Source organism: Pectinophora gossypiella, chromosome 5, assembly GCF_024362695.1.
Source record: "Pectinophora gossypiella chromosome 5, ilPecGoss1.1, whole genome shotgun sequence".
Classification (NCBI taxonomy): domain Eukaryota; kingdom Metazoa; phylum Arthropoda; class Insecta; order Lepidoptera; family Gelechiidae; genus Pectinophora; species Pectinophora gossypiella.
In genome coordinates, this window is record NC_065408.1 from 3,461,392 (window position 1) to 3,486,116 (window position 24,725).

The window sequence follows — 24,725 nt, forward strand, 5'->3', positions numbered from 1 at the left end:
GACAGAGAAAGAAATAGGATCGGTTCGTAGTGCCTACTTTGTAGGCCGCGCCGCCGCCGCGCCGCCGCCGGCGTGCGGCGCGGGGCGCGCGGAGCGGGGCGTGCGGAGCGGGGCGCGCGGCTCGGTGCGTGTGGCCGTTGACCCGTTCGAACAGCTGTTGTCTCCATTACATCGAAAATTTTCGATAATTTGTCATTATTGTTTTTTTTATTGAAATTTGGGTTCTATGCAGCTAAAAACACAATATGGAATTGAAAATAATTAAAAACAAAACTCAAAATTTCATGAATTTTGCGACGGAAAATTCCACTAGATATTAACTCAGAATCATGGTCTGAATCATCCCTCTCAGTATTCGTTACGATGTCACTAACACCCGGTATTTAAGGTGTGGCTAACAATTTCCGGAACAACCCTCGTAAATGGCAAGTTGCCGTTTTAATTCTACTGTATTGATTTACCTTCTACACATAACTAATTTGAGTACAAAAAAATTGTGGAATCAACTTTAGAATAAAATTGTGATTTTATATTTTTTGAAAATATCAAATTTGAAGGTTAAATATTTTTTATATAACTTGAAAATATATCCTCGACTATTATAGCCGCAGGTTTTTGAAAGTGTGCTAAAGTGTCATACAATTTAAATGACTTCGAATATAGTTTACAAATTTATGTTCGCAATATAGAGGTGAATATATCGCAGAGTGCCGACATTCAATTATTCTGAGATCATGTTTTATAACAATGTTATAAGAATCCAGAATAAATTATTATACAATTATTATTAAGTAGATATATTGTTATTTCACATCAATCTTAAAACATTTGAAGTAATCTGAAGGGAATGTTGGGTCGGAAGTCTTCAAAAGCCAACATTAGGCAAAGTGTAAAATAAAGGCAAACTATGGTACGATTGAATCATCATTTCATGCGATAGCGAACTATTAAATTAAAAACCGTTAACTACCTACCTATCTAGTTACCTATTTTTACTTTTTTTTACAGTTAATTATGTTCTAAAGAACACAAAGATAAAGTTTTCTCCACATTTATGTTTATTTTTGCTCTTCATGGATACAAATAAAAACTATTTACTTTTATTAAAAATAATTTGTTTGACAACAACACTAAAACCAAAAGTTAAAAACAGCAAAATGCAAGTCGACCTCGCGCGCTCCGTTCCGTTACATTTTAAATTTCGAATAAAAAGTGAATTTCGCTCTTTAAATTATTCGTGAGACTGAAGAACGAAATAAGAAAGAAAAAAAAACTTTAAGGGTGACTTTCACTCATTCTTATTTAAAATAAGTTTAAATGCATTTATTTAAATTATGTTTTGATTCGTCCATTCGTATGATTTGACAGATGGTTAGTCGCGTTTAACACGTGGTGTAAGATAAATTGTACAGTTAAACAGACTAAAGTTGCACACTACTTACTATACTTACATAGAATTTTGAACATGTTTAACGGTTTGGTAAAAATCGCCCTTCATTTTTTAATTTCAAATTCGCCATTGCCCCAGTTAGTTTCCCAGAAACAGAAAAAACCAATATGTATAATAAGCTAACTGTTAAAGTAACTGATCAGCGACCGCGCATAGACCGACTCGCACTAGAAGTTTTTTTCCTTTTCAGCCCTAAAAACAATATTACCATAGTGCCGGTTCGTATCATGGTACAAACCGTTGGCTCGCTCCTGGAGGTACTTGAGGTGGCGAATGGCCATTTCGATGATTTCTGTCTTCTCGACACGGCCTCGGCCTTTCTTCAGATACTCTGGCGGGATGAGGCGGGACAGGTCCGCGAGACAGTTGTTCATGCGGTCCCTGCGCCGCTTCTCAATAATTCGGTGTGACATTGGGTCTTGCTGTACAGGAAAGTCTTATTATTGAAACTGTTTAAAATCACATTATGAGATTATTCAAGAAATTCTAAAAAGGCATACTAAATTAACGATTAGAGGTGTATCTTTCCTATAGACTTGATAATAACATACGTGTATGTAGTAAATAGACTAATGATTCCAAAAGCCACGTGCAGATACTTCCCACTTTTTCTTAAAGCCCTGACTAGGCAACAAAGTCTAATAAAGGACAAAAACGGGCATGCTCAGTTTGACTTGCCCTCGAGACCTTCCCCTTCTTCAGATAGGCGCCTGGAGGATACTCCGCTTCGTCTTCAGATGGCGCTGCAAAGTTGAGCTCGCCTGCCGCAGCTGAACGACCAAATCCGTCGTTGGAATTATAACTGAAACCAAAAAAATAATAAAATTAAGAATCTTCACACAAAAAAAAATACATTTTTTAATAAAATATTTCTTAATTAAATAGGACACACGAACTTGGCTTGACACCTTACCGTGCACCTAACCTAAGATATGCTGCGTAAAACTACGTATTTTCCGCCATAACAATTCCACTTTCCAACAATTCTTTATTATTTTACTGAAAAGTAGAATTATACAAAAAAATACGTACCTATCTGGACGATAACGTAAAAATTATCAATTTAAGGATGTCAAAGGCCAAAGAAAATTATTTCGAAGGCTCGTGTTGCTCATGTTTTAAAATGGATAGTATTTTTAGCAGAAATGACGATATCCCTGTTCCTACGTTTCCCTTTCAAACCTTGCACATTTAAAAACTAACCGGTTATTACACTTGCCAATTCACCCTGCCCAATTTTAATGTAAGTACTATGAACTTGACTGTGTCAGTTACTTAGTGTTGTAAAACTTATAATAACTAACGGATTTTTTAAAACAAACAATCCATCCTGCCCAATATGTCAAGGTCACGGGAGCGCGGCAATCAAGGTCGTGTAGTCTAACAGCAAATTGGTGGTGTGTAATCACCATGGTAACCACAATCTCGAGCTAGTCTAATAGCGTCGATTTTCCCAATATTGATGTGACCTTGACACATACGTCTGGGTGGATTTTCATGTAAAATGATGCCAAGACGTAATCATATCGATCGCAATGTCAAAAAATTATCAGATCTCATGTAGAGTCAAGCTTCTAACTCTACACGCCCTTACTACACAAACCCAAATTCTACATGTTAGGCGAAATAACACTGTAACATAATGGCAATGAACAGTTAATAAAGTTACCTTACTTACGTCCATGGTGACAGTTAGCGAAATATTGTTTCACCACACATATTTTGCCTAACGTGTAGAGTTTGGGAACTTAGTTTGTATAAGTAGTTAGGGCGTGTAGAGTTAGAAGCTTGGCTCTACATGAGATCTGATAACTTTTATACATCGACCAATATGATTTCGTCTTACATGAAAATCTTTTTTGTTGGGATTTCACTTATTTTTGTTATGTGCGGCAGCGTGAAAATATCGATGATTTTGGACAATAGACGAAGCGTATCCTACCTACGCAGATAATTCTCGTGCGAAATACTTAATATCAAAGAATTGAGGGACAGGCACTATCTTCCCGGCATAATTATTATGGACCATTTAACAATCCATATTCACTCAGTAACAAAATTACTAAGTGTAGTGTTTACATAAGTACATAAACACATCTTATTTTAATACACGTAGGTATAATTAAATATATAAATAAATATGTTATTATTATTATTATTATTATTATTAGTAACACTCAGTGTCCCACTGCAGGCATATGTAATATATTATAAAATACTTGAATCGATATAATCGATTCACATATATATTCTGTCGTCTCGGGCAATGCACTACGCGGTGGCCACAATTAAAAAGTAAACTGTACGGGTATGTACGGGGGTGGAGTGAAGACGTAGTGTGTGGCAACGAGCCGATATTTATTTATATAATTATATTGAGACCAATACACTACACTAAGTACTGCTAAAATAGGCTAAATAGAGGGTTTCCCGAGAACCCTGTCGAGAGAATGCAACATTTAATTTTTTGTTGTTGTTTGTGTACTAATACTAACTTAAATCCCAAATATCAGCCTTCTAAGACATCTGGGAGTACATTATAATTATGGTAATTATTATTATGGTGATCGTTAGTGAGTCAATATCAAAATCGGGGTTTATTACATATCAATAAAATCTATATTAAAATAGCTTTGCACTTGAAACTTTATATCGTCGCTGGAAATTTCAATTGCTGTAAGGGACATTTGGCCAAATTTTTTTTATTGCATTATTCGATAGAGCTTGTTTTTCTCCATCGATTGATACATTTGAAATACCAATAGCTCTCATATTTTTTATTTTATTAACGATTGAATTTTCTGATATTTTTGAATAAAACGGCGTAAAGGACCCAAGATTTTGAAAGTATGACGTATATCACAATTTTTTTTTACTTAAGTGATGTAAGGGTCTTGATTTATAAAAAAAGTTATTTAAATTATGACAATGTCTTTTACGACACTAAAGCTAACATGAAATTATAACAAACAATATTGATATAGGGACGTAAGTAACTGTGGTTATTTATTTTGTCATTTATGTCTACACGTATTAACACGACGTAACTAGCAATGAGTCCGCTGTCTTAAAAATCTTGTAGTTTTATATTTACCATACAGCCTAAACTGGTATACTAATTATTATTCTTTCATTTAGAAATAAACAAAGATAGAACTTCGCTTAAGACCTTATTACACTACTCAACTCTTTCGCCGTACATTTTATGCCTACGCCCACGTGTACGTGCACCGAATCCCCTCCACACCCTTTTTTTGACGTGACTTATGTTGATTTGCCGCAGATGGCATTAACTACTTGGCCGGAAAAATGGCGAGCGCTGAAGGCTCTCACCCGGTACAACGTTTAAGAGAACAGGTCTAAGGGTGCCCAGTTGGGCGCGAACCTCGGCTCAGGGCTGAGGTCAGGTTTGAGAGGAAAAATATTTGAAGAAATTAATCGACTCTAGTGGGTCGATAGCGATTAAGCGTTGCTTGAGGGAAGTCGTCGACCACGCCGGTGGGGTCGGTATCGGGGTCCTGAAGTGTTTGGAGTCGCGAGCTGATTGGCTGCAACTATGACTAGAGTAATCGTGTCGTCGGGATCGTATATTACGTCTTTCGGACGCCGATACTTTTCAGTACCGTCCCTAAGCTGGATGTATTCAGAAGCCGCAACTACCAAAGGATTTGGGTGGTGCGGAGCAGAATCGAAAAAAATTTTGAAGCTAATTTGAGCCATTCGGCAATGGTTGGCAGACCTAGGTCAATGTGCAGATTTTCATTTCGAAGGAACCACGGAGCTCCCGTGGCTTTCCGCATGACACGATTTTGTATTACCTGTAGGCAGTGGATTTGAGAGGGTCTCGCGTGAGCAAAAACTATCCCTGCATAGGTCATGATCGGAAGGATGCAATTTAGACGGCCCATTACACACGCGGCGCGATCGCGCACACGTTTGATATGGGCCTTGAAAGGAAGACGTCTATCTAAGACTACGCCGAGATGTTTGACTTGCTCCTCCCAAGGGATCGGCTTGCCAAACATCTTGATGACTTTAAGTTAACGGCGTGACCGTGGCGTGTTATAATAGCCCTTTGAAAAGTACACCGCTGCACTTTTTTCCGGTTTTACCTCGATTCTCCATTTGCGAAACCACTTGCCCAAGGCCGCGCGTTGGAGAATTCCGGTCATCATAACTCGACCACGGCACGAAGAATAGATGGCTGTATCATCCGCAAATAAAGCTAGTTCGGTCTTAGGGGATTTGGGAATGTCACTAGTATACCATGAAAATAGTTAAGGAGAGGACGGAGCCTTGTGGCCCTCCCTACCCGTACCCGTCTCGCGGGTTCGCGACCCACGGTAATGGCTCGGCTCCTCAGTTGCGTTCACAGTGGTTGTGTTCAAGCGCCATCAGAGTAGGACACGTTTTGTTTAGAATTCAAATCGAAGGGGCGATACTTTTTAATGATGTCGAAAGCTAAAAAGAAAAATGTGTCTGTGAAGTGCGATTTTGTCAATTCTGTTGTATGTTGTTCTCAATCTGATAACCTAAGACTATAGGTAATTTACCTGCATTTCAACAAAACTAGATACAATAAGTTTAAAATGACACAAATGTTTAATAAGTATGTGTTTTTTAATTTGCCTATTATTAAAAATCGGCAAACATATTCAAGCACATGGTGTTTAGATGTCTCAAAGTAAAATTCAACTATAATTTCAATAAATATAAGTGATTTTAACCAATTGTTGTGAATTTTTACAGACCTTTACTTCAATATTTTACCAAAATATTTAAAAAACTGACCTTTACAACCCAAAAATACACAAAATATTAAAAAATCTGACTTTTACAACCCAAAAATGCAAAAAAAAATGTTTACCTAATAGTTGTAAGGGAAGTTTTTTAAATAACACAAGGGCGTAAGGGTTAGTAACTTTCTTATTTTGCTAGTTATTAAAGTAATTCTATTTTTAAGTGGTAGACAAGAAAATTCTAAGAATTATGGTATTTAACGTCTTTCAATACGTTTAGAATGACGAAAGTTATGAGACTTTAAGTATCAAGAAATGTTTTTTGTTTCTCCTGAAAACCTGTCATTTGTCCCTTACGTCAATTGAAATTTCCAGCGACGAATGTTTAATAAGTACACTGCTGGCAACATATCCTGAGAATTTGGTTTATCTGGTATAATCCAAACCTGAGTTATTAGGGCTTAAAAAAAACGAGGAAACGTTTCGTGAAGGTAGGCCAGGCCTGCCCTTGCGCTTCGCTTTGCTCGTCTTGGCGGGGGCTCTTCCTTACTATAGAGTGAGCCTTCATAAGACAATCGATCGTTGAACGAAGGGTCAAGGTCGTAACTCACATGTTACACCGAGACATGTGAATCTAACACGTGCTCGTTCTTCAAGGTCATGCGTCTACTGTCACCTAAATAGAGAGCTAGAATTAGGGTTATCACAAATGAAAATAAAAATAACTTTAAAAATCAAACCCGCCAAAATCGCGCTCTGTGAAGCGAAGTTGACAACTTGTTCATTTAATACACCTAATTCAATAAGAACGTATCAGATTACGTAGTGATCTTCACATCAGGGGGGTTAAAAATGCCACATCAAAGTAATTCATCTGAAAAAGCAATATTGCTATTTGACATTTGTTTGCATTGCGCACTTACTTTTATATGCAGACATGTCAAATTGCAATATTGCTTTTTTTAGATTTGATGTGGCCTTTTTAAACCCCCCCTCCCCCCCCGAAGACAGATTGGCATTACGAATATGTTTTACTTCATCAGTTAATATGTATATCTACAGGGCGCCACATTATCGGTCAAGTCAAGAATTCAAGACGCTTCTAGTGAGACCTAATTTGTTAAATTGTAATAAATGGTTTCTTAGGTACAAATATACATAAATACATGGCGGTCAAACACATAAACCTTGATTTTGCTTTTTTAACCGTAATCGGATAAATAAATAGTGTTTAAAATTAGTCATCATTATTAGGACTGCAAGTTGTCTTTGATTACTTGTGGCTCTGCCCACCCCATTAGGGATTACGGGCGTGAGTTTATGTATGTATGTATGTATGTATCATTATTAGGAGAAATATAAAAAGCACAGTCTGCGGTTTCTAGAAGCTGTAAGAAAATCATGTTTGTAAAACATCGCAATCCTAAGATACAGCAGTTTTTAGGCTTACTTTCATACTTTTCGTAGGAAAAACCAAAGGTCTGAGAAATCATGAAATTGGGCAAGAAGGAAGGCACAAGTAAGTACAGGAAAACCCCAAAAAAATTTGTTTCATCACAAAAAAATGTTTTTACAAACTCATTTGCAATTGCTAAACTAATCGCAACCTATAATAGCTTTTCAAAGGCAACGTGAAAGCTTCCTCGGAATGGGACCGCCATTTTTTAAATAAACTTTTTATTACATTACTTTTGTAAAATAATAGCGTATTAAATATTTTAGTACGAGTGGCAACCCTAGCTAGAACAAGCGTGTATTTGGCAACAATCGAACGTTCGTATTATCTTACTCTACTAATCTCTTCTATTTTTTATAAGTTTGTTAACAGAAAACATTTTTTTGCTTCATTTTTAATGTAGATATTATACTTGTCAAAACAAATTCAGGGCCGCCTTGTATTTATACAATTCGGTGTGTAAGGTATTTTTGAAGGGATTTTGACGGACGTTATGCTATTATAAAAAAAACGAATTTGAATATTTTTGCTTTCCATGCAGTTCTTAATTTTTAACAACTTTTTAAAAAATATCTCCTAAAGTAGGCTGAATGACGTTTATACCTTTCTTTGCCTTTGCTTAGTTTGTATTAAAATTTTAATATTGATATTTTGTTAGGGTAAAGTGTCCAAACTGTGGGCGGTCCCTAAGAGTACTCAGGCCCAATAAGATAGATAGATACAAATAACATTTTGTAAATTTTTCATTTCTTTAATTAACTTTGTTTTGTGTATGCTTCTAATATTTTTTGGGGGTTAGTGATGCTCATTATTATAGAAGTTATTTCATTAAGTTTGTTAAGCACACACTCGTAGGGCATCTTACCTTAGTGACCATAGATTATATTAAATTTTATTTATTATAAACGGCATTTGGCAACGACAACCAACGACACCTTTAGAGGTCACATGAAGGTCAAATAGATACACAATTATTGCTAAAATAAACACCATCTGACTGATTTGAGAGCTAAAAATAGAGAAAGAAAACTAATTAAGACGAAATCTTTGAATTGTTTTCGAATTAGCGAAACTTTTTTTCCTCTTAGGTACCTACGTAGAATTGATTGAGCGGTCTTCCTAAATAGGCTACTTGGCTTAGTCAAATGAGATACTTTTTACGAAACGTCAAAACGGAAGATTTCTTTGGAGTTCGTATGGAAATATCATCCTGTGACGTCATCAATAAAAGCGGTTAAACGTCGTACTCATTGTTACTTAATTCGTAATTAAAATTCGAAAATAAGTCAAAAAGTAAAATGAGTTTTATTTTTGAACATCATAGATTGGCTTCTATTTCTAGATTGGCATTTCATAATTTGTCTTTGACCCCGTAAATTACCGAATTGTATAAAAGGGATTAAATGGGTATAACAAATTAAAGGGAGGTGTCTTATGAGGATATCAAAGTGTTGGCATAGGATTGAGCTCCCGACGACCCGATTACTCTAGCCATAGAGGCAGCCAATCAGCTCGCGACACCAAACACTTCAGGTCCCCGATACCGACCCCGCCGGCGTGGTCGACGATTTCCCTCATTCAGCGCTTATCGCTATCGACCCACTAGGGTCGATTAATTCTTTCAAATATTTTTCCTCTCAGACGACGCCCTGAGCCGAGGTTCGCGCCCAACTGGGCACCCTCAGGCCTGTTGTCTTAAACGTTGTACCGGGTGAGAGCCTTCAGCGCTCCCCATTTGTCTGGCCAAGTAGTTAATGCCATCTGCGGCAAATCTACAATAAGTCACGTCAAAAAAAAAAATAGGATTGAGCATACCTGGTCTTTTTATACCATGATTGTACCTGTCTTTAACTTTATAAAGGTTCTGCCTATCGATGACCTGTATCTCATCACCAGCCCATTAAAGTCCCCACTGCTGTGGCACGGGCCTTCCCTTTGGATGGATAGGGAGATCGGGCCTTAAACCACCACGCGTGCCCTGTGGATTGATGGTTATTTACGACTGCTAATGCAGCCGGGACCACCGCCTTAATGTGCCTTCTGAAGCACGGAGGAGCTCGAGATGAAAAGTTTTTTTTTGTGGTCACCCATCCTATGACCGGCCTTTGCGAAAGTTGCTTAACTTTAAAAATCGCAGACCGAGCGCGTTTACCGCTGCGCCACCGAGCTCCTCAACCTGACCTGTATCTATCGACAGTGAAATGAACGTTCAAGGTAGGTGGGATGACCTACATGAGTGTCACAGTCCCACTAAGAAGTTCATATAGTTCTAACAAGAGGCAAGGACGCGGCGGTGTGGCTAGGGCTGCCACCTTTATTACGGGATTTTTTTTTAGAAATATTTGATTTATGTAGTGCAGTGTCTTTCGAAACATAACAAAAGCTCACGACTATGTCCCTTGGGGTAGTTAGAGTTACATCCCCCGCAAGATAAACTAAGTACCCATTCCTCACCTAGCTTTCTGTTAGACCAAATGTGTTAGTCTTCTTCTATCGTGTGGATTGTAAGGTGGATTACCAACCTCATCAACCGACTGACTGATAGTTGACTTAGTGAAAACTGCACTTAAGATAAGTAAATTAATTAATTAGTCATTGGTGCAAGTCCGGAGTTGAACCGGCTCTCCCCATTTGAGAAGCAAGCCTGTGCATCACAGGACCATAGTCACTTCGAAAATATCCAAAAATGGATAGTAACAGTCTCCGTGGTCTAGTGGTTAGAACGTTAAGTTCACGATCTGGAGGTCCGGGTTCGATTCCCGATGGGGACGTTGGCGAAAGCATTTTGTGAGACTGGCCTTTGTTTGGTAAGGACAGGGACATTGCAGGCTTTGATCACCAGATTGTCCGAAAAGTAAGACGATTCCGTACTTCGGATGACGCGTTAAGCCGTTGGTCCTGGCTATTACCCGTAAAAACACCTCCACCAACCCAGTGGAGCAGCGTGGTGAAGTATGCTAAGCGTAACAATAGACATTTTCTTTATTAAAATGTTTTTCGTCACCTTTAGACTGTCTTAATTTAGTAATTAGAATTTCATTATTAATCTTTGAAACTACCCAATTCTATAGACGCCTTAATTCACATTCAAAACATTAAGTGAATCGAATCAAAGATAAAATAAAGTACTTTTGCGTACTACATTGGTTTTCTAGAAAATATAGGATAAACCACTTGAATATTACCTACTGTAATTAATAGGTATGCTACAATGGCACGAGCGGCAACCCTAGGTAATTGATTTCCCGCGCGCTTATCTACACGGCGACATTTTGTTTTTGGTCAGGCTTTTTGGCGGGAACGGGACAGTTGCTTTCTTCATTGAATAATCTAAATAATTAATACGAAGTGGTGTTTTGTGGTAAATGATCGCATTAAGTTACTCGGAAGACATTCGCGAGTGTTATTATATCGGAGTATTCAATAAACAAAGTGTATCTGCCTATTTTCGCTTCGTGCCAAGAAGCCGCTTCATAACTCGAAAGTGTATGCGGACTTTTGAGTTAATTCGTTTGGGGTTCGGAGTAGGAGTCTACTCCGAGGGTGGGGGCTTAGGTTTCATCATCATCACCTTTCATCACTTCATTAATCATCAAGAAAAGAAATACGTCAGACATGGCTGTATGGGCATAGTTCCCTTTGCCTTACCCTTCGGGGAAAACCAAAACAAAAAAAAATGTTTTTGGTCATAAACTTCTTTTAAAATAGCTTGATTAAAATGAAAGCTAGTAGTAGCCTAATACATTTTTCCGATATTATGACTCTTTCGCACGAGGTGTATTCCTAAAGCTATGTTTACTTTCATATAGCCATAGCACTCACCCCTGCTTAGGGAAACACAAAGAGAAAAATAAATCGAAAAAATGTGACTAGGATACGACTTGAACCTGCAGCTCTTAGTTGATTTCTTATGTTGTTGTTACTAAGTATTACGACAAAAAATAAAGTTTAAAAACTAAAATCCGACTACGGAAAATCACTCTAAAAAGTATGAAACAAGATAAAAATATAAGCTTAAAAACTAACTACTTCTTCCGAATAGTGATGTTAAGAAGATAGACGTGGTCGTATGCTAATTTGTCCTAAGATTTTGCTTACCACAGCATACGGCCACGGCTATCTTCTAAACATCTCTATTCGGAAGAATTTCAGAAATAGGTATAAGTAGTATTTTACCTATTTTTTTGTTTCATACTTTTTAGAGCGTGATTTTCCTTAATCGGGTTTAAGTTTTTAATTTGTATGTATTATTATTTTGGGGTCTTATTAAATAAGATAATGTGCTTCCAATACGTCTTTTATGTGTCAATTTATTTATATATTATTTATGCAAGATTTGGAGATCAAAACCTATCCGGAACATGTCTGAGCAGTCATGTTATCAATTCAAAGTAATTATCGAGTAAATACAAGGAAACCCGCAAGTAAAATATAGTAATATGTACATATTTGAAATGTGCGAATTAAGCTCTTTCATTTGATAGGTATCCAACGCAATACCTTTCGAAACAAAATTTTTATTTATTTTATTTTCTTAGGAATATTAACGGTCAAATATTAACTATAGATCTAGACGATAGATGTAGACAATGCTAATGAGAGATCTCTACAAATAGATAGAGTTACGAGGCAGGTAAATGTCCCGTTAATCTGATATGAGTAAAAAGAAAAAAAAAAGATTTGGCAAGCATTCCAAATTGTAAACCTAAAATTGTACAAATCAATTTTATAAATAAATCAATTTATTTATTATTTATTTATTTATTATTATTTATTCGTTTGACAGTTTCGTCCTTACTCCTCAGTTTATATCCTCTAGATGGCGCCACATTGAATTTAGCTTGACGTCACATAGCCTATAACCACCGGAAAATCAAGACGCTTATAGTGACAGGTGGTTTAGAAGTTACGTTGGAACAGACGTGCATATACACGTACACACATATATGCGTAGCTGTGAAACACATAATCCTCCTTTTGCTTCGCCGCAGTCGGGTAAAAAGAGACTTTCTATTCAAAACACAGTCGTAAGGCGATAAACATCCGATACAAGTAGGACATAAATCCGCATTTAAACTTTATCACATGTGGTGATGATAAAATATAAGCACGTGATCTACTGACGTGACGTAAAGGCGTACTATTGACCTCATGCTGATCAGCTGTCGCCAATAAATGTTTCATATGCTTATGAAATATGAAACATTGTCAAAACATAACAACTGAAAATGTTTTGACAACCTATCGGATTTTCCTCGTTGTTTCCATAAACTTAAGACTTCTTTCGCTTTAACGCATTGTTTCTTAAAAAATACATAACAACAACAACACAATATACCTAATAATTTTCAACCTTGGTGTCAGGGTTAGTATTGAGCCGCCAAAGGCCCCTGACATGGCTCACGTAACGACTACTTACTTACATCAGTAAGTAGTAGTAATACAATAATTAATCACGCCGTATCTCTATCGGGGTGGACAGACACAAGTCATGAATACGTCAACCCGCAGCCAATCCTGCAGGCTCTATACGGCAAGCGCGTGAATTGGGTAGTTTTTCATTCATGATTACTAAATAAAGACAGCTCGGTTGAGGATTGAGGAGCTCGGTGGCGCAGCGGTAAACGCGCTCGGTCTGCGATTGTTGAAGTTAAGCAACTTTTGCAAAGGCCGGTTATAGAATGGGTGACCACAAAAAAAAAGTTTTCATCTCAAGCTCCTCCGTGCTTCGGAAGGCACGTTAAGCCGTTGGTCCCGGCTGCATTAGCAGTCGTTAATAACCATCAATCCGCACTGGGCCCACGTGATGGTTTAAGGCCCGATCTCCCTATCCATTCATAGGGAAGGCCGTGCCCCAGCAGTGGGGACGTTAATGGGCTGATGATGATGAAATAAAGACAGATCTAAAGGTGACAAAAAATGTTTTATTTTTCTGTTTAACTTATTTATCAGTTTTAATAAAGAAATGTAATAATAAGTGCGACATTGGTGCCAATTCCTGCAGGCGCCATCTAATTTTAAGTTACCTATACCTGTCATTTTCTTATCCGCCGAAAAGGAAAGTGACGGATGTCTGACAGCTGTTAATTTTAAAATGAACGAATGAATTACCCGGGCGAATCAAATAGGTATCTCGCTTAGTAAGCAACCCGTTTGACGTGTGCTGTCAATTTAATTCTGTCGTGTTATCGGCCTTTGTGAAATTTTTAAAGGTTTGTTTTAGATTTCTGCCTAAAATTGACGTGAGTTCCATAAATTTTATGCCTGTCGATTACCCGTTCCTTTTCTTATGTGGTGGATACTGGAATCAGCACCATATTGTCACGTTTTTCTATGACGCACAGGTGTTTTTTCATATAAATTCCATAGTCATTTCATGTTTTGACGTTTATTAAAAAGTAACTGATTTGACTAATTGGAACCTACCCTATTATATCGAGGGCTTCGACCAATAGCTGTACGACGTCTATCTAACGTAGATAGCATTCGCTGTGTCTATTGATCGAAATCGAAACCCTCGATATAATGAGGGACTTTCCAGGCTACGTTCACCAAAAACAATATAGATGGCGCTGTACAACTTTAACGTGATAATTACCTATTTTCTCATTACTCGGATACATAATTATTCCAATAACAATATAGGTAATACATGGTCGCAATAAAACATTTCTATTCTATTCTAATGGCAGAATCAATTCATCAATTGAAGAGCCACGCTCTTGTCGGTGCAGTATTTTCATCATTTGCTACTTAAAAAAAACTTCTCTTCTTCTTGCTTCTTGGCAGAACATTACCTACTTATATAAAAATAATTCTTGCTTGATATTTGGGCGAGCTTTATAGCTTCTCTTTATTTTGATCAGAATAATGATGGGTGGAAGATGTAACTGTGCCTGGGTGTAATAAAAAGGGTCATCATTTATACCCGAGAACAAAGTTTAAAGATGCATTATGTCTGTTATCCATGAAATTAGACGGGTAAAAGAAGGAAAATCTGTACAGCGCTATCTATATTGTTTTTGAGCGTGTATAACCTGCAGGTATTCGTCCGAAGATAAATGTTATGAACCGTACGGTGATAAGTTATCCATCATCATCATCATCATCAGCCCATTAACGTCCCCACTGCTGGGGCACGGGCCTTCCCTATGGATGGACAGGGAGATCGGGCCTTAAACCATCACGCGCGGGCCCAGTGCGGATTGATGGTTATTAACGACTGCTAATGCAGCCGGGACCAACGGCTTAACGTGCCTTCCGAAGCACGGAGGAGCTCGAGATAAAAAAACAACATTTTAGACGAACGTTTTATTCGATCCCGGGATTTTTATTATCTATAGAAATAAATTGTTTTTACACCCCGGTCACTTCGAAATTCGAATACTTCATACAAACAACCTCGTTTTACACAGACACGACATTATCAACACGCGCAACTGTGTGTGTAGCGTCTGAGGGCTGCCAATTACAATACGAGTAGCTAATCTAACCGGCATTACATACTTAGGTAGATGTTACTACTTCATTGTTAATATTTATTTATTTATTTACCACACAAATTACAAACAAGAAATTTTGAACAATGACTTTTGAATTACTTGACTTAAAATGTCACTGATCTAATTAATTCCATTCGCATTATTTTTACATTAAGCACTTAGAGTAGGTTCAATTTTATTGCAAATTATTAGTATGTTTTCATAAACAATCACATGATCAATCACAATATAATATTGGTATTAATAGTGTTAGTTGTTGTTGTGTGTGTGTGTGTGTGTGTGTGTGTGTGTGTATTGTTTATTAGTGTAATATTGCTAATTGACATTTGTTTGCATTGCGCACTTATTTTTATATGCGCAAATGTCAAATTGCAACATTGCTTTCTTAGATGAATTGCTTTAATGTGGCCATTTTAACCCCCCAGTACTTCCCACACAGTACTAGCTGGACAATTGCTCGACTAGTAAGTCGGCTTTCAGGGGCCGAGTAATCGGCTAGTAGGCCAAACCTGTAGTCGACCTATCTTTAATAAACCACACCACCTTCGTTACCATTTAAGCCACGGAATAGATTCTTATATTCCGTGGTCCAATCGTCCAAATAGGTATACTTGTACTTACAAAAAAGGTATGTCGATAAACTATGAAGTTTCAAAAATACTTAAAATTTCATTTACACAAGATCGGTCGACAGTAAATTGATATAAAGACTGACAACACACTATAAAATAACCTTTATTTAAGTTACATTAAATAACACTAGACGCAAAGGGTAATCTGATACATATTGTGCAATGTATTTGCACTTGTCCAATTATTCCAGGTATCCACTGTAATGTAAGACGATACTCTGACTTAGTCATTTTATGTACATATGGTTGTAATAAAAGTCATGGTATCCAGACTAACACCCTTATTCTGAGATGTTCACTCGACTCAGCCATAGATTTTGTTTTTGATTGATAATAACATGAACACCGACATAGCTCGGAGAATTGCCAAGCTGAATTGGCAGTGGGCAGGACACATAGCGAGGAGAACCGATGGCCGCTGGGGCGGAGAGGTTCTCGAATGGCGACCACGTGTCAGACGACGCTCAGTGGGTAGGCCCGCTACAAGGTGGACCGACGATCTGGTGAAGGGCAGCGCAGGACCGATCGACGTGGAGATCATTGGGGGAGGCCTATACCCAGCAGTGGGCGTCGTACGGCTGATAATGATGAATAACATGAACATAATACCTTAAACGCTAAGAAGCATTTTTAAACCCGACATGGTTTGTCTCAACGCAAAATATAGATAGATATAGATAGATAAAATACTTTATTGAGCACAATGGACAAAAGATACAGAAACAAGAAATAAAATAAATAAATAACAACAGACACAGAAAGGCACAACAGGCGGCCATATGGCTGATGGTTCCTGTACTTGACATTGGTAATAGTTGTCTCTCCTCTGTGACGACCGGTGGCGATAGGCTGATCCCTTATCACCATAAGGTTCATCATATCCATCTTTGGACTTCGTATGAACAGTGGCTGCAAGTTGTCTTTGATTACTTGTGGCTCTGCCCACCCCATTAGGGATTACGGGCGTGAGTTTATGTATGTATGTATGTTGAAAGTGTATCTTTCAAGAAAAGGTTGTTTTTTTGTATGCAGTGCAAACAGCTCATACCTACGACGCGATCTCACAGTCCACTGGTCCCAGCTGACAATGACAAACGGCCTCCTTGGTGCAGTGGTTGAGCGTTGGGCTCACGATCCGGAGGTCCTAAGTTCAATTCCCGGTGGGGACATATCACAAAAATTACTTTGTGGTCCCTAGTTTGGTTACGATATTACAGGCTGATCACCTGGTTGTCCGAAAGTAAGACAATCCGTGTTTCGGAAGGCACGTTAAGCCTTTGCGCAACGCGCGTTGGTCCCGGTTACTACTTACTGATGTAAGTACGTAGTCGTTATATGAGTCATGTCAGGGGCCTTTAGCGGCTCAATAGTAACCCTGACACCAGGGTTGATGAAGTTGGTAATTCACTTCACAACCCACACGATAGAAGAAGAAGAAGCTGATAATTACAAAACGAAGAATGAAAGATAAACTAGGTTTTATATATAGTTGGTGTCACGAAAGAAGTCCCGCGGCCGCGGCGCTAGATTCTGCATACGTATAGAATTGGGTAGTTTCCCAGGTCAAAAATAAATTATGTAATTCTGATTACTAAATAAAGACTGATTAAAGAAAAGGTTAACGTTGTGTCTTATAGGGAAGTCAAGGAATTGGCCTTTGATAGACTGGAATGGAAAACGCTACACCGACAAGAGCGTGTCTCTTAAATTGATGATGATGAAATAAAGACAGATCTAAATGTGACAAAAACTTTTTCTTTTTTCTATTATAAACTTATTTATGAATTTTAATAAAGATATATTTAATAATAAGTACGACATTTTGTCACCGTCACAGATTGCTTTTTCATACAAATTCCATAGTAATAAGCTACTTGACAAGCTAGTGTAATGAGATACTTTATACGAAATGTCAAAACGAAAGTTTTCTTTGGAGTATGGAAATACTATTTCATATAAAAATCGAAAATAAGTCGAAAAGTGAAATATGATTGGTTTTTGGTAATTTTAGACTGGCGTCTATTTCTAGATTAGCATTTTATAATTTATGTTTGACCCAGTTAAATGCCCAATTTCGTGTTTTGACGTTTATACATAAACAGCCTATTTATGTCCCACTGCTGGGCACAGGCCTCCCCTCAATCAACCGGAGGGGGTAGGGGGTTTGACGTTTATAGTAAAAGGTAAACGATTTGACCAGACGGAAACTACCATATAAAGAAGTTTCATTATTATTTCATGGCACGGTTTATTATCCTAGTTAAAACCTAGTTTATCTTTAGTCTCTGGTTTGTAATACGTAAGGATAGCGTATATATTCTGTGCTACGTATGTATGTAACACTCCATAGCATTGTGAAGAGGGTAATTACTTATGAACAGGATGCGTTACTTCAGGATGCGTCTCTCACAATCTTTGCATTGACCGTAACTACAAGGGGTAAAATAATATTACACTAGCGACCCGCTCCTGCTTCGCACGGATTGTCATCATCTCATCATCTCATCTTGGATTGTAAATTACTTGATACACTCCGTGCGAAGTATGTTTTCGAATCCATGTTTGGATCATAAATGATTAACGTGAGGAAACCCACATTCCCGAGAAATGTATTTTTGGAGGTATGTGACCTAACCTGTATTGGGCTGGTTTTCCCTTTGCGGATTGTAAGGTTAGACAGGCAGTCGCTTCTGTAAAAAACCTCACCTGTCAAATCTTCAGGTTAAGTAGACCATGTGAAAACGGGATAATGGACATCTTCCTATGAGGTGATTCAAGCCTGCAATCTCCAGGTAGACTGAGGGGCCTGTACAGGCCCATCAGTGGGACCGAGTAGTGTTTATGTTGTGTTCTAGCTACAGATAAACCGTTCCTATTGAATATCTAATTGAAACATCACGATTCAGATACCTACCAAGCAGAACCATGAATCCTTTGCGAATAAACGATTGATTTAATTCGTTTTATTTTAATAAGCTTATCAAAACTACTCATCAACAACACTAGTGCACAAAAGAAGCCGCCACAATAAAAACTTTCGATGATATCTCCATCGGGAATCGAACCTGGACCTCCAGATCGTACGTACGAATAATCAAAAGTATTTTCGTGACGACGCGACTTGAATTCGTAATAACCTCCTTTTAAGTCTGTTAAAAAGAATGTCAAATAAAAATGCACACGTAATTCCACGCCACACTCTTGACTACCTGTCAGAATTAGCTGGAAATCTAAATCCGTGCTGCTATATTTGTTCGAGAATATATATACTGCACGTGGTCTGACAAATGCCACAGAGCACGTGCACTCTACATGTATATTACTTCCAATAACATTGCCGCTGTAGGGCTCACTGGACTGTTTAACTTATGTCATAGAATATGGAATAATACTATACTACTGTGTTAGTGACATCGTAACAAAAACTCCGATGGGTAATTCAGACCATGATTCCGAGTTGATATCAAGCGGAATTTTCCGTCGCAAGGGAGCGGAGAGTTGCCGGTCTATACAGGGTGTTAGTGACATTGTACCGAATACTGAGGGGGATGACTCAGACCATGATTCAGAGTTAATATCAAGTTCACTTTCCGTCGCAAAATTCAAGATTTTTTCGTTTTATTAAATTATTTTCAATTATATACTTGTGCGATGAAAAAATCCACTTGATATTGACTCAAAATAATGAGCGGAATCATCCCCGTTAGTATTCGTTACTATGTCACTTCCACCCCGTACAAGTACTTACAGGTAGCCATAGAAGTACATATGGGTGTTAATGCCAAAACCAAAAAACTTTGAGGGATGATTCAGGCCATGATTCTGAGTTGATATCAAGTGAAATTTTCCGTCGCAGAAGTATGGACCTGAAAATAGTTAGAAAAGACAAAAAAAATCATGAATTTTCCGATAGAAAATTCCACTTGATATCAACTTAGAATCATGGTCTGAATCAACCCCCTCAGTATTCGTTACGATAGAAATAGAAATAGAAATACTCTTTATTTACGATGTCACTAACATCCTGTATAATCATGTGTCAACTGGTGGGGATACGATTTTCAAACAGTTTCGTCAAAATAAAGAGTATTTATACCCACTCTACTAACAAACATTACAGACATAAATATTACAGGTGCAATTTACCTATACATTCATTCGTGTGTGTCGTAGGTTTTACCTAAATAAACGTTTTTTTTATTATTTTTTTATTATTCATTTATTCACACGTGTCTCACAACAACAGTGCAATGACTGGCTACTTGAAGCTATAGAACGATTGTATGCAACAATGTTTTTTAGAATATTTTAGCGGAATGCGGAAGTCGCGGCGCAGGACAGATAATAACAGTAAGTACAGTAACTGGTAGATCGTGGCTACAGGGAATAGGCATTTGCTAGGTAAGCGTGATCCAAAGATCTTGTCACTCTCGCTTTGATTGGTTGTACGTCGCTTCTCACGCGGACTCGAGCCAGCCCCAACAGTATCCTGAAGACGTTATGTGTTAGGTGGGACTCCCCCCTCCTAAAAAGGTGGATAGAGCTTCACACCCTATAGTTTGTATTTATGATCGCCCGAACAATGTACTATATACTAACACTAGTTTATACATACATACATACATAAACTCACGCCCGTAATCCCTAATGGGGTGGGCAGAGCCACAAGTAATCAAAGACAACTTGCAGCCACTGTTGATACGAAGTCCAAAGATGGATATGATGAACCTTATGGTGATAAGGGATCAGCCTATCGCCCATAACATTAGTCCATCATGTTAGAGGACACAATCCCTCTAGTTTATAAGTCGTTTGTATACTAACATTCTATGGATTTTATCCGAAATAAACATTTTTTTTTCTCTGGCCTTGAAAGCACCCGGGTTATATGCATTCGGAAATACAGAAGACGGCAAAGAATTCCACTTCCTGGCAGTGCGCATAATGAAGGACGATGCGAATAGTTGGGATATCCACCAAATGGGGATGGAACCCGGCCGTACGTCTGGAAGTCCGAAGATAAAAGGGGATGGTGGAATGAGCTCTTATCTTTTTTTGACCATAACATGAAAACTACCAAACCGATTTTGATGAAATTTGCAATATTCCCTAAGTTGAATTACACTTAATCCAACAAAAAAAAAAACTATAACAATACAAACTATTAAATGACCTCTAACGGCTTCATGTCGCCTTTTTTTGACGTGACTTATTGTAGATTTGCCGCAGATGGCATTAACTACTTGGCCGGACAAATGGGGAGCGCTCAAAGCTCTCACCCGGTACATCGTTTAAGACAACAGGCCTGAGGGTGCCCAGTTGGGCGCTATCCTCGGCTCAGGGCGTCGTCTGAGAGGAAGAATATTTGAAAGGATTAATCGACTCTAGTGGGTCGATAGCGATAAGCGGCGGGGTCGGTATCGAGGTTCTGAAGTGTTTGGTGTCGCGAGCTGATTGGCCGCTTCTATGGCTATTATCCATGTTGCCTACTACTAACACCGATAAGGGCTTCCTTCATACAAAAGACATGAACGAGTTCATTGTTATTGTTTCATAATATTTATTTTGACCATAACTTTACCATTACTCAGCACGATTTTGATGAAACTTACACTATACTCTAGGTTAAAATTAAAATAGCCTTAGTAGTTTTGTAGTTTAGTTGTTTTTTCTTTGTACTTGTAGTTTTTGTAGGAGATTATGTAGTATTGCAATACGATTTGTAGTTTTTGAGAAACGCGTGGACAAACAAAAATACATACTCCTGTGAAATTGGAATACGTTTGCAGAAGCATACATAATGATACTAACATATAATAATTTTTATATCTTTACTTAGTTTTATGCCCTTATTAAGGGTACTTTTTTTGGACGTTTCTAAAAGCCTATTAAATGGAGCAGTTTTTAGAAATACTTTCAGGGTCCATGACAATCTCATGTGTTTATTATTCTTCGGCGAAATTTTAACAAGTGTAACAATTTTGGTCGAATTCTCACTTTCGCTTCCAATAATATTTATTTTTATCTATGATTTGACTGTTTTTCTTTTTTCACCTAGCGGTACACATCCTTAGGCATAGTTATAAAGTAAAATAAAATAATTATTAAGAAATGGATAGCGACAAAATGATTATTTTTGAAGTAAGGTAGAAAATCTAGAAAAAAGTACAAAATGGGTCATATCTCCTAAACCGTAAATAATCGCTGAACGTTCATAGGGGTGTTTCTGGTAGCTAATGAGCCCTTCTGTGCAATTTTTCATTTTGAATGTGAACTTCTGGGCCACCCTGTATTAGGTCGTCTTTTATACAATTTATTTTATTAATAGGTTTCCGCTCGGTATAGGAAAGCTGCCGCCTGCGACTCCAGACGCGGATTTTGATACAAACTTCCAACCCCCGTTTTACTCCCTTAGGAGTGGATTTTAGAAAAATCCATTCTTAACGGATGTCTGCACCCTACAAGGGACCTCCCTGCCAAATTTCAAGTTTGTAGGTGTTATAGTTTCAGAGATTTCATGATTAATCAAGTCACTGGTATTTCTCTTTTATGTACCTCTATACCTATACGTACCATCTAATTTTATTTTAAGTTATACCTATCATTTTCTTATCTGCGGAAAAGAAGAAGTCCCTTTAAAAAAAAGATAGATAAACAACAGGCATACAATTTATGGAACATATTTATGTCAATTTTAGGCAGAAATTTAAAAATCTCTCCCAAAATTTTACATTGACCAATAACCCGATAGAATTAAGTTGACAGCACACGTCAAACGGGTTGCCTATTTTATTCGCCCGCATTAGTCATTCATTTTAAAATAATATGTTAATCATACGTCCCTTTCCTTTTCGGTGGATAAGAAAATGACGGGTATAACTTAAATAAATTAGGAGGTGTCTGCACCAAAGTACTGGGGTGGTGTGTGTGTAATTCGGGGCCAATATACCTATTATTAAATATAAGCTGTTGTACCAATAGTATATATATATACGTTTATCAAGGTAAATGCTTCTCTAGCGCGGGTCGATTCTAAAGACGTCAATCGCTTGGTTTACAATAATTACAATGCAAATGACTCAATTGATCGTCTACTGATCACGTGGATCATATCTGAAGGAGCCGAGGGCGAAGCAAAAGGAGAGTTATGTGTTTAACCGCTATTTATGTATATGTACGTCTGTTCTCATGTAACTTCTAAACCACTCGTGTGACGACTGCGTACTAACCTAACCTAAACACTACGCATATTATATATTATTTGTCGCGCATTATACGTCGTGCCCACCTGCTTGGCTAACGTGCGCAACGTGATAGATTTTGTCACGGTCATTTTATCGATTTTGACGATATATGTCGTTTGGTCGATTGGTGCTAACATGGCAAACATAGGACTGTTGTCTCAATTTATACATATAACTGGATGAAAGCCATTTATCCGTTCCCATTTATCCGGCCAAGTAATGCATGCTACACCATTTAAAACAAAATAATAAATCACGAAAAAAAAATCGTAAAATATATTTACACGTATACGTAACTCTAAACTGTACATATAAAATACATTGTGTGTGTATTCAATTACTGCAATGCGCGGTGACGCCACGCAGTCACGTGCTGCGTCGGCGCGCAGTCGCGTGCGCAGAAAGCGGTCAGCGCGGGTTCAACGGTAGATCTCGAACGAACTTCGCTGCAAGTTCCAAGGTTTTTATTGCCCACGCGCAGTATTGGATGGTTGGAGATTAGGAAATTCTGCTGACCATGTAAACGTGATTTTGTTTACAAAGTATGTTTTTAAACCGGCGAGCATGCATAAAGACTTTGATGAGAGAGGAAGAAGCGAAAGTGATGTGTCAGGATCGCAGTAAGTGGAATTCCGTGATCTCTGCCTACCCCGACGGGAAATAACCCTTAATTTTAAAATGAATAAGAGAATGAATAATTAACCTGGGCGAATCAAATACGTATCTCGCTGGTATGCAACCCGTTTGATGCGTGCTGCCGACTTAATTTTGTCGGGTTATTTGCCAATGTAAAATTGTTACAGGGCCAGGGTTGTCTTAGATTTCTGCCTAAAATTGACGTAAGTAAGTATGTTCAATATTTTTTATGCCTGTTGATTACCCGTCCCTTTCCTTTTTGGTGGGTTAGAAAATGACAGGTATAACTTAAAATAAAATTAGGTGTGTGCATTGGTATCAGCACCAACGGCTCCCATTTCATGGAGGTAATGTTAAATGCTGACTAACTGCGAACTGTACTATTTTTATTGTAAAGAAATAAATTATGAATTATATTGAATTCATGTTTGGATTACGAATGATTATCACGTGTTCAGCGGTGAACGAAACCATCATGAGGAAACCCACATTCCCGAGAAATGCATTTTCGGAGGTATGTGACCTAACCTGTATTGGGATGGTTTTCTCTTCGCGGGTTGGAAAGTCAGACAAGCAGTCGCTTCTGTAAAAAAACCGGACCTGTCAAATCTTCAGGTTAGGTAAGCGGACCCTGTGAAAAACGGAATAATGCTAGTCATTTCAGGTTTAATCCTTTCGTATGGAACATACACATTTGCAATAATATACCCGCCATTCTGACACACACCACTGGATCCTCCTCCCTGTCCAAGCCGGCAGGTTCAAGTCCTGTCCGAGTCAGATTTTTTCGTTTTTTATTCTCTCTTTGCTTTAATATTTAATTGATATTATATTATTTATTATTTATTTATTTATGGATCACTATATATTTATATTTATTTATTTATATATTTTAATAACCTGGCTCCGTGAATATCCTCCGTGGCCTAGTGGTTAGAGCATTGGGCTCACGATCTGGAGGTACGGGTTCGATTCCCGATGGGGACAATGTCGAAAATCACTTTGTGAGACTGTCCTTTGTTTGGTAAGGACTTCTCAGGCTTGAATCACCTGATTGTCCGAAAAA

General features: G+C 37.9%; 1 protein-coding gene across 5 annotated transcripts in view; it reads right to left on the reverse strand.

The window, feature by feature from the left end:
• The window catches only part of LOC126366618 (transcription factor cwo), a 62,239-nt gene that overhangs the window by 11,905 nt on the left and 25,609 nt on the right, over positions 1 to 24,725 (reverse strand). For 4 of the 5 annotated variants that reach the window (XM_050009794.1, XM_050009798.1, XM_050009796.1 and 1 more), the window contains exons 2-3: positions 2,129 to 2,252; positions 1,689 to 1,872 (exon numbers count right to left, since the gene is read on the reverse strand). In XM_050009794.1, coding sequence (XP_049865751.1) covers positions 1,689 to 1,872; positions 2,129 to 2,252 — 308 coding nt within the window. The remainder of the gene's footprint in view (positions 1 to 1,688; positions 1,873 to 2,128; positions 2,253 to 24,725) is intronic. The other variant, XM_050009795.1, reaches the window with a different exon arrangement.